Source organism: Bubalus bubalis, chromosome 9 (assembly GCF_019923935.1).
Source record: "Bubalus bubalis isolate 160015118507 breed Murrah chromosome 9, NDDB_SH_1, whole genome shotgun sequence".
Classification (NCBI taxonomy): domain Eukaryota; kingdom Metazoa; phylum Chordata; class Mammalia; order Artiodactyla; family Bovidae; genus Bubalus; species Bubalus bubalis.
Window position 1 is genome coordinate 104577895 of NC_059165.1, and position 9993 is coordinate 104587887.

The following is a 9993-nucleotide window of genomic DNA, read 5'->3' on the forward strand; positions in this document are numbered from 1 at the left end:
ATCTCTTTCAGAATTTTCCACAGTTTATTGTGATCCACACAGTCAAAGGCTTTGGCATAGTCAACAAAGCAGAAATAGATGTTTTTCTGGAACTCTCTTGCTTTTTCGATGATCCAGAAGATGTTGGCAATTTGATCTCTGGTTCCTCTGCCTTTTCCAAGTTTAGCAAATAAAAATACAGTTCTCCTAGTTAAATGTGAATTTCAGATAAATGAATAAATTTTTCGTATATCCCAAATATTACATGCTTCCCGGGTCGCTCAGTCAGTAAAGAATCTGCCTGCAGTGCAGGAGACCCGGGTTCAATCCCTGGGTCTTGAAGATCCCTTGGAGAAGGGCATGGCAACGCACTCCAGTATTCTTGCCTGGAGAATCCCCATGGACAGAGGAGTCTGGAGGGCTACAGTCCATGGAGTTGCAAAGAATCGGACATGACTGAGCGGCGAACACACATACACACACACACAAATATTGCATGGGTCCTAATTATACTGACAGGATAAGCCTTGTTCATCTGAAATTTACATTTAATTGGGGGCCCTGTATTTTCTCTGTTGTCTGACCCCCTGACCATCCTCTGTAGCCTCTTCCATTGGACTGATAGACCAACGAGGGCAGGGGCCCAGACTGATTCTTCGTGGTTACACGGTAGTCATTTGATGTATACTTTTGACAGATGGAACAACTTGGAGACGGCGAACGTCATCATTCACTCCTCTCCTACAAATGAAAAAAAAAAGTGTTTTTTTAACTTTTTATTTTGTAGTGGGGTATAATCAGTTAACAATGTTGTGATAGTTTCAGGTGAACAGCCAAGGGACTCCGCCAAACATATACATGTATACTTTCGCCCCCAAACTCCCCTCCCATCCAGGGTGCCACACAACATTAAGCCGAGTTCCATGTACTATAGAGTAGGTCCTAGGTGGTTATCCATATTAAATACAGCAATGTAAACATGTCCATCCCAAACTCCCTAACTGACAAATGAAAAAACTGAACAGAGCGAGGCGTGGAGCTAATCATTAGAACTGTACTCTGTTCCAGTCTTCCCTAAGTATAGTCGCGCCACCCGCCCGCTCGTCCAAGAACCAGAGAATTCGCCGCGTGACAGTACCCCTGGAGACCCCGCCTATCCAGTGCCTGGAATTCCACCATCAGCGCTTTATTTCGCCGGCCGGAGCTGTCCCGGGTTAACCTGAAAATAATCTCCCCTTTCTGGCTTTCGGGGAGCCAGAGACAGACGGGATACACAACTCCGCACGAGGAGACCGGGGCCAGAGTAGCCCAGAGAGGACAGAGGACGGTGCTGGGGATCCTAGGGAGGCTTCCTAGCGGAGGGGACCTTGGAGCTAGGCACTGAAGCTCTTTGTCAAGGGAAGGGTGTCTGAGGCAGAAGGACGGCGGGAGGGAAAGCTGGGGAGGGGCGAGAAACTAGACTTCCGAGAAAAGAAGTCTTCCCAGAAATTTGGAATAGATTTCCCCAGGGCCAGGCGTAGGTTCCCCGGAACTCATCCCTCCCGGCCACCGAGATGCTCTTGAAAGTGAAAGGCACTCAGTCGTGTCCGACTCTGCGACCCCATGAACTGCAGCCCACCAGGCTCCTCTGTCCTTGGGATTCTCCGGGCAAGAATACTGGAGTAGATGGCCACTTCCTTCTCCACGGGATCTTCCCGACCCAGGGATCGAACATGGTTCTCCTGCATTTCAGGTAGATTCTTTACTGTCTGAGCTATCAGGGAAGCCCCCGAGATGCTCTTGCTTCGACTCAAACCCTCGCCTTCATCTAATTTCCATTGCCCTGTGCCACTCCTCATTTCCGGTGTCTAGGAACCTGGTCCCTCTAGGATCCTAAAAATTCTGTCTAATGTTGCTGGAGGAACACCATTTCACTGCACCGCAGCGTGCGAGCCCTTGGCTTCTTTCCCTGTCATTAGCCAGTAGAAGCGAAGATCTTCAGTGGATGGGCGGTACGTTTTCTAAGGGGCCCAATGATAATCGAGAATTGGTGAGCACTTTACCAGTCACGCCGCGGAGTGGGCGAAATCTCCTGCGAGGACTTGCAGACCCCCGCGGCAGGGTGGGCAGGCGGGTAGCTGATTGTGAATCCATGTGGCGGGGGCTGTGGACCCTGGTATCCCGGGCTGCACGTGGGCCTCACAGGTGGGGTGATCTGGGGAAGGGCTGTGACAGCGTAGGGCGTTGCTCGGGCCCCAAACCCTCTCCCTGGGATCTGGGGGCCCCGTTCCCTGCGGCAGGACCACCTTTCGCTTCCGTCCAAGCCCCACCCCCTGCCGCAGAGCCCACCGCAATCCAGTCTTCTGGCCTCAGCACTTCCGATCAGTCCATCCCCCTAGCCACAAAACTTCCACTTGGGGGATCACGCGACCATCGAGCCATCTATCCACCTGCCACTCTGGCGTCAGAGCTTCTCAGATGCACTGACTCTCCTCTTCTCCAGTCCCAGACTGTGCACGCGCCAGGGCAGTGGTTACCGGGCCCCTGGTTCCGGAGCCACTATCTTCGCTCTGAGCTCTGGCCAAGGCCGCTGCGGCATCGCGGTGATCCGAACCAGCGGCCCTGCCAGCGGCCACGCCCTCCAGAGCCTCACGGCGCCGCGGGACTTACCCCCGGCCCGCAAAGCCTGCCTGCGCCTGCTCAGCGACCCCCGTTCTGGGGAGCCTTTGGACCGCGCGCTGGTGCTTTGGTTTCCAGGTACGGGACTTTCAGATCCGGAACCTCAAGTAGCTCCTGTGACCCAACTTCCTCCTTCCAGGCGGTCGCCCAGGCTGTATCCTGCTGATATCCATCTCTTCAACATACTAGGTCCCCAAAGTTTTACCGGTGAGGATTGCGCGGAGTTCCACGTGCATGGAGGACCGGCCGTGGTGAGTGGTGTCCTGCAGGCCCTGGGTAAGTCTGCAGCCTTGGGCTTGAGGTATTGCTACGCCGGTGACCTGGGTACGGGCCAGGGGCCTCAGGATCTTGAACCTTCCCGCAGGCAGTGTGCCAGGGCTGAGGCCAGCGGAAGCAGGCGAGTTCACCAGGAGGGCGTTCGCCCACGGGAAGCTGAGCCTGACGGAGGTGGAGGGGCTGGCAGACCTGATTCATGCAGAAACCGAGGCGCAGCGGCGACAGGCCCTGAGGCAGCTCGATGGGGAGCTGGGTGACCTCTGCCGCGGTTGGGCCGAGACCCTCACTAAAGCAAGTACACTCATACCTTGCCGCAGAGACACTACCTAACCTTTTCCTGTGTTAGAGTTTCCTGTGTATGAGCCTCCAATCTGGTCCCTTAAGGTCAGGCTGGACCCGGGCACCCACTCGGGGTGAGTTTCTGTATGATCACACTACCCACCTCTCCCCCCCTCAGGCTCTGGCCCATGTAGAGGCCTATATCGATTTTAGTGAGGATGACAACCTGGAGGAAGGCGTCCTGGATCAAGGTGGGTCCCCCTGGGGGTGGGAGGTGGAGACATCTGGCATCCAGCCCCCCAGGTCCTCTTACTCTCTCTCCTTTCCTCCATCCACAGCTGATAGTGAGGTGCGGAAGCTGGAGGTGGCGCTGGGCGTACATCTTCGAGATGCCAGGCGCGGGCAGAGGCTCCGCTCAGGGGCGCACGTAGTGGTTGCGGGACCTCCCAACGCCGGCAAAAGTAGCCTGGTGAACCTACTCAGTGCGTGGGCAGGGGGCGGGGCTCAGGGCAGGGGGCGGGGCTGGGAGCTAAGGTACTGAGCTTTCCCGGGTTGGGAAGGGGCCTGGGAGGTTGAAAACTGTCAGTCCCAGGGGTGGAGCCTAAGGGAGGGACCCTCTTATCTCCACCACACCCGCTTCCTCTGAGCCCACCCCCACCCCCAGGCCGGAAGCCTGTGTCCATCGTGTCCCCGGAGCCGGGGACCACCCGAGATATTCTGGAGACCCCCGTGGACCTGGCCGGGTTCCCGGCGCTGCTGAGCGACACTGCGGGGTTGCGGGAAGGCGTGGGGCCTGTGGAGCAGGAGGGCGTGCGGCGTGCCCAAAAAAGGTGGGCAGGAGGGGGGTAGGAGGGGGAAACGCAGGCCCTTTGCTGTTTCTACCAGTTGCATTTATCTTTCATGAGTCCTTAATGAGGAGAGATTACTAAGCCCCGTTAGGTGGGGCCTCAGTTCTTTGGGGAGGGCAGCTTTTGGGTTTGGCTTTTACTCCGTCCCTGCCGAATGCTCTTCATTGCACAGCTCTGGGGTCCATGCTCCATTTTCCCGCCTCCCAGGCTGGAGCAGGCTGACCTCATTCTGGCCGTGTTGGATGCTTCTGACCTGGCCTCTCCGGCCAGCTGCAACTTCCTGGACACCGTTGTCATCCCGGCAGGAGCCGGGAATCCCAATGGGAGCCGCCAGCGCCTTCTGCTTGTGCTGAATAAATCGGACCTGCTGCCCGCTGGGCGCTCAGACCTCCATCCTGACCTCCCCGCCCACCTGTTGCTGTCTTGCCTGACGGGTGAGGGGCTGGACGGCCTCCTAGAAGCACTGAAGAAGGAGCTGGCTGCACTGTGAGCCCCCTTGCCCACTGGGCAACCTCTCTCTGTCCAAGTTTGGGGGCTAAGCCACTGGCTTTGGGCACAGCTGGCCCTGCCAGCTCAGTTTCTGTATCTAAAAACGGGGTACGATCGTTCCCCTTCCCCCCACTTTGAATGCGGAGAGACACCTTATCCTTTGTCCCTTCCAGGTGTGGGGACCCGTCCACAGGCCCACTTCTGACACGGTCGAGGCACCAACACCACCTCCAGGGCTGCCTGGATGCCCTTGGTCAGTACAAGCAGGCAAAAGACTTAGCCCTGGCAGCCGAGGCACTTCGGGTAGCCCGAGGGCATCTGAGTCATCTCATTGGTGGAGGGGGCACTGAGGAAATTCTAGATATCATCTTCCGGGACTTCTGCGTGGGCAAGTGAGGGGACAGCCGAAGCTCAGACCCAGGCTGGAGGAACACCCGGAAGCCTTGGGGTATCTGGGAACAGCTTAGGCCAAGGGGGGGAACTTGACCGCAAACCACGAAGCCTCTGTTGCTGGTAGTGACTGAACGGCAGCCGGCCAGATTTCGGGGGTTTTGTTGCTGAGTGGGGCTGAAGGGAGGTCCTTTTGGGCCCATGATGCTGGGGAAGGAGGAGTAGAGGATCAAGACGGAGGTTGAAAGGTCTCAGAGGTTTTTGTTTTATAGTTTTTAATTTATTTTGCAAATACCAAAGGAAGGTAAAAAGCAGGTGATCCAGAAATATTTGAACACCCTCTCCTTGGTGGTTGTATCCTTCCAGAACTTTCTGTATATGTTTGCATATTTGTGCCTATAAAATATATTTTGTCTTGTATTTTGTACACAAATTGGTGTTTATTGCTCTGCAAACTGTCCTTCCCCAACACTCACACCACCACCACTACCCTGCACCTCACAGCGTGCAGGACCTTAATTCCCCAACCAGGGATTGAACCAGTGCCCCCCTGCAGTGGAAGCTGGGAATCTTAACCACTGGACTGCCAGGAAAGTCCCAAGCTGTCATTCCTTTTGTGGTATTAATCTTGAAACTTTGCTGCTTTTCTGCTCAAAGTGACTTGCAAAATCCCTTCTTCCTTTCCAAGCTTAGTCATTAGTCACTCAGTGGATATTTATCAAGTCCCTACGATGTGTTAGAATCTCACCCATCATTTGAGTGCATCTTCATAACAGCACAATGCAGTGGTTATGTCGTCATAGTTTTACAGATGAGGAAACTGAGGTTCAGAGAAGTATTTAGTTGCTAAAGCCCCCAGGGGATTTGCACATAAGGTTAGATTTCAGTTTGAGTTCACTGGGGGCCTTCTGGGTGACAGACTGAGTGCAGGGGGCTGGAAACAGAGGGGAGTAAGCAGGCATTGCTCCTGCTCCTGTTTTTTGTTTGTTTGTTTGTTTTTAAATTTTCAGTTGTTCTGAGTCTTCATTGCGATGCATGGACTTTCTCTAGTTGCAGAGCATGGGCTCTAGAGTGTGCTGGCTTCAGTAGCTGCGGTGGGCGGGCTTAGTTGTCCCCGGGATGTGGGATCTTAGTGCCTGGACCAGGGATCGAAACTTCATCCCCTGCATTGGAAGGGGGATTCTTAACCACTGGAATGCCAGGGAAGTCCGAACTCCTGCCCTTATTAAAGAAGACACACAGCTCCTTTTGGTGAGGTCGGATGCTTGCTTGCTCAGTCCCTTAGTCGTGTCCAACACTTTGCAACCAATGGACTGTAGCCCTCCAGGCTCCTCTGTCCATGGGATGATCCCAGCAAGAATACTGGAGTGGGTTGCCATTGCCTCCATCAGGGGATCTTCCCAACCTAGGGATCAAACCCACGTCTCCTCCAACTCTTGCGTCAGCAGGCAGATTCTTTATCACCGAGTTACCTGGGAAACCTGAGTTCTGAAGGCTGCTGTGCAAACGTATGATAAGGAGACCTGACCTGGTCAAGGATGGATGTGAGGGTAGATATGGAATTTACTCTGACGTCTGAAAGGTGAGAAGAAGACGGAAGAGGCCAGCAAGAACATCCCAGGCAGAGGGCAGGGCATGTGCAAAGGCCCTGAGGTGGGACCATCACAGTGTGTTTGAGGGGCAGCGAGGTGGCCAGTGAGGCTGGAAGTAGAATGAGTGAGTGCTAGAAGGGAGAAAGAAATCCAGGAGAGGAGAGCCTGTTGGTGAAGCCTTTGATTATGGGGACTTATGGGGGAATCTGAGCTTCCCTGATAGATCAGTTGATAAAGAATCCGCCTACAATGCAGGAGACCCGGGTTCAATCCCTGGGTTGGGAAGATCCCCTGGAGAAGGGAACAGCTACCCACTCCAGTATTCTGGCCTGCAGAATTCCATAGACTACATAGTCCATGGTTGGGGGACTATAGTCCAAGGATGAGGCGGTTTGTGGTCACAAAGAGTTGGATACGACTGAGCAACTTTCACTTATGGGGTATCTGCTGTTGAAGCAATGGCACCCCACTCCAGTACTCTTGCCTGGAAAATCCCATGGATGGAGGAGCCTAGTAGGCTGCAGTCCATGGGGTCGCTAAGAGTCAGACACGACTGAGCGACTTCACTTTCACTTTTCACTTTCATGCATTGGAGAAGGAAATGGCAACCCACTCCAGTGTTCTTGCCTGGAGAATCCCAGGGACAGGGGAGCCTGATGGGCTGCCATCTATGGGGTCACACAGAGTCGGACACGGCTGAAGAGACTTAGCAGCTTAGCAGCAGCTGTTGAGGTGATGAACCAGCAGAGGGCGCTTTGCCCTAACAAAAATTTAAGTGCCTGACACTGCAGTGAGTTCCGGCCCCCTAAGGTCCCAGGGATCCAGGCTTCCACGACCCACCTGATGGAATATGAATAGTTAACTCCCCTTTTGCCAGAGGTGGAAATGGAGTCTCAAATAGGGTCAAGCTCTTTTCCAGAATCAGAAAAAAATCTCCACCTCCAGTAGTTGAAGATACAAACTCTCAGATTTCAAGGGACACAGGAGCAGAGGCTGGGAAGTTTCCAGGGCCCATCACACAACTATAGGGACCCTCTGACTCCATTTCATCATGGCTTCATTGCAATATGTCGCTCTCTGTTGATTTGTTTGTTTGACAGCTGGGGTCCCCCCTGAATGGGGGACTCCTGGAAGGGAAGGGTCACCCCAGTTCAGTCCGTGGATATTACTATTAGGTCCATTTTGCAGAAAGGCAAGAAGCAGCAATGTAGGTGTAGAGAGGGTGGGTGCCCAGATGTCCTTTGCTTGGGGAGGGTCTGGAGGGCTCCCAGCAGGGAGGAGTGGGGTCCGGGTGGGGAGGAAGATGCTCTTGGGAAAAGATGCCTCGGCCCCACCCACCTACCCTGTCCCTGGCACATCACGGACTGAAGTCCTTGGCTACAGTCCCTTTTTTCCAAGAAGGGGGAGGTGGTTTGTGGGAAGCAGGCATGGGGGTTATTTATAGAGGTCACAGGAAATCCCCAAAGAGTCAGAACCTCACCCAGTGGCTGGACCACAGGATCAGGGAGGGGGGTCTGCCAATTGCTCCCTGACTAGGACTCAACCCCCACCTGGCTCTCAGGGCAGGGCGGGGCCCGCATAGGGCCTCAGCCTGGAGAAGTCAGAGGTCCAGGATCAGGACTGGAAAGAGGGAGGGATGGTGTAGGGGAAGTACCCCGAAGGAACAAGAACTCTGGGGCATCCAGAGGGGCTGCCAGGGGGAGCGATCTCTAGGGCGGGGCCTTGGGGAATTGGCAGGCGAGAACAAAGCGTTCTAGTCTGAGGGCACAGTACAGATTAAAAGTCACTGAGTCTTCGGTCAAAGAGTCAAATGTCTGGAACAGCTGCCCTGGCTGTGGGGAGGAAGGCACAAGAGAGCTGAGGATTGGGCCTTATTCCCAGGACACCAAGGAACCGGGGAGGGTGTGAGTGGGAGAGACACATGGTCAGATCCTGGGATGAATGGATCCCTCTGGACCAGCATGGAGGCTACAAAGGAGGCAAAGGCTGAGGCCCAGGTGTTGGAGGACTGACCTGGGACTGTGCTGTGCTGTGCTTAGTCCTTCAGTCACGTCCGACTCTTTGCGACCCCATGAACTATAGCCCACCGAGCTGGTTGGAAGATTGATATCCTGGGATGCTCTGAATGGGAGAGACCAACCAAGAGTCAAAGACCTGCATCCATGGGCCCAGAGAGTTTAGGATGATGATTTTTTATTTATTTATTTATTTAATTGGAGGATAATTACTTTACAATATTGTGATGTTTTTTGCCATGCATCAACATGAATCGGCCACAGGTATACGTGTGTCCCCCCCATCCTGAATCCCCCTCCCTAGTATTGTTATTATTACATTCATTTCTAGGTGAGTAAATGGAGGCTGAGATCAACTGAGCCAAAATTTGAATGCAGGAATGTCGGGGTTTGGAACCCAAACTCAGAACTGGCTGCTGTCAGCGTCCTCCCCAGGACTCCTTACTCCTGGCTGCTCAGGCAGTAGGCTCAGGGTCAGGGACGTCCCGGCTTCCTTGGGGCCTCCAGACTGGCCCGTCTGGGCGGCTGGGCCTGGCTGACCCTCCTGCCCTTGCTTGGCGGGGCCCCAGCCGAGTGTTTCCTGCAGCGGCCTGTCTCTCGCCCGGGTTTCCGTATCCAGGAAATATCGCTCCTTTGTCCCTCCTGACTAGCCTGCCCTAAGCGTGGCATTGCCAGCTCTGGCTCCTCGTGACTCATCTCCTCCCTGTCAAGGTCCCAGGGGATGGGCTGGGCTGGGGGGACAGACAAGCTGGGACTCTAGATGACAATTTTTAGGCTGTTCTCCGCCCGATGACCATTTGCTTTGTTTCCTGGAGTTTTTGCTTCTTAGGGACAAAGTGCTAGGAATGGGATTGCAGAATCAAAGGATTTGTATGTCTTCACTTTCCACGCCCCCTCGCCCTCCACCGCGCTCCACAGTTTGTGGGATCTTAGTTCCCCGATTAGGGATTGAACCTGGACTCTTGGCAGTGAAATCAAGGAGTCCTAACCACTGGACTGCCTGGGAATTCCCTGTCTTCACTTTTATTAAATATCATTAAACTTATTTCCAAAAGGGCCCGGATGAGATGGGCATTTCTACCAGTCCTGTAGGAAAATGCCCTTTTTTCTACATCTTCACAAGCAGTAGGGATTATGGCTTTTTATCCTTTTCCTTCCCCCAACCCCAGTCTAATTGGTATGATGTAATTTCCCTGGGTCCCTCTAATGTGCAAAATTTCCCTGGCTTCCTACTTATTTAGTGATCAGTGAGTTGAAGTGCTCCCAAACTGGACACTGATGCCCTTTCTAACATCTACCTTCCCATCAAAAATCCCCCCAAAAAACAAATGCCTGGGACTTCTGTGAAATTGTTCTGGAATAAGGCGTTTCTGCAAAACAGGCTGCAATTCCTCAGTAATTATCTGTACCTGGGGAAATCTTTGCAAACCTACCAAAAACAAAAGCTACAGCTAGACAATCTGCTTT

General features: G+C 53.8%; 1 protein-coding gene and 1 long non-coding RNA gene across 4 annotated transcripts; one reads left to right on the plus strand and one right to left on the minus strand.

Annotated features, from left to right (window-relative positions):
• Positions 1 to 509: 509 nt before the first annotated feature.
• On the minus strand, positions 510 to 1970 carry LOC102394142. Its single transcript, XR_003111579.2, has 2 exons — positions 1118 to 1970; positions 510 to 720 (listed from the first exon to the last, which is right to left on the minus strand). It is a non-coding gene; the product is annotated as an uncharacterized LOC102394142 (long non-coding RNA).
• Positions 1971 to 1978: 8 nt separating this feature from the next.
• On the plus strand, positions 1979 to 5339 carry GTPBP3 (GTP binding protein 3, mitochondrial). 3 transcript variants are annotated; one of them, XM_044948305.2, is made up of 9 exons: positions 1980 to 2163; positions 2462 to 2715; positions 2827 to 2913; positions 3002 to 3204; positions 3371 to 3443; positions 3531 to 3674; positions 3857 to 4033; positions 4346 to 4526; positions 4703 to 5339. In XM_044948305.2, the coding sequence occupies exons 1-9, from the start codon at positions 2111 to 2113 to the stop codon at positions 4923 to 4925; spliced, it is 1395 nt and encodes a 464-aa protein (XP_044804240.1). In that variant the 5' UTR covers positions 1980 to 2110; the 3' UTR covers positions 4926 to 5339. The 3 variants fall into 3 exon arrangements, with proteins under 3 accessions (XP_025149580.2, XP_044804240.1, XP_006057958.2); XM_006057896.4 differs by having other exon boundaries at positions 1982 to 2163; positions 3857 to 4022; positions 4248 to 4526; XM_025293795.3 differs by having other exon boundaries at positions 1979 to 2163; positions 3371 to 3674; positions 3857 to 4022; positions 4248 to 4526.
• Positions 5340 to 9993: the final 4654 nt, after the last annotated feature.

Coding starts and splice junctions, on each gene's coding strand:
- GTPBP3 (XM_025293795.3), top strand. CDS start 2,111: ATGTGGCGGGGGCTGTGGACCCTGGTATCCCGGGCTGCACGTGGGCCT. Junction 2,914..3,001: donor TGGTGTCCTGCAGGCCCTGG/GTAAGTCTGCAG, acceptor ACCTTCCCGCAG/GCAGTGTGCCAGGGCTGAGG. Junction 3,675..3,856: donor TAGCCTGGTGAACCTACTCA/GTGCGTGGGCAG, acceptor CCCCACCCCCAG/GCCGGAAGCCTGTGTCCATC.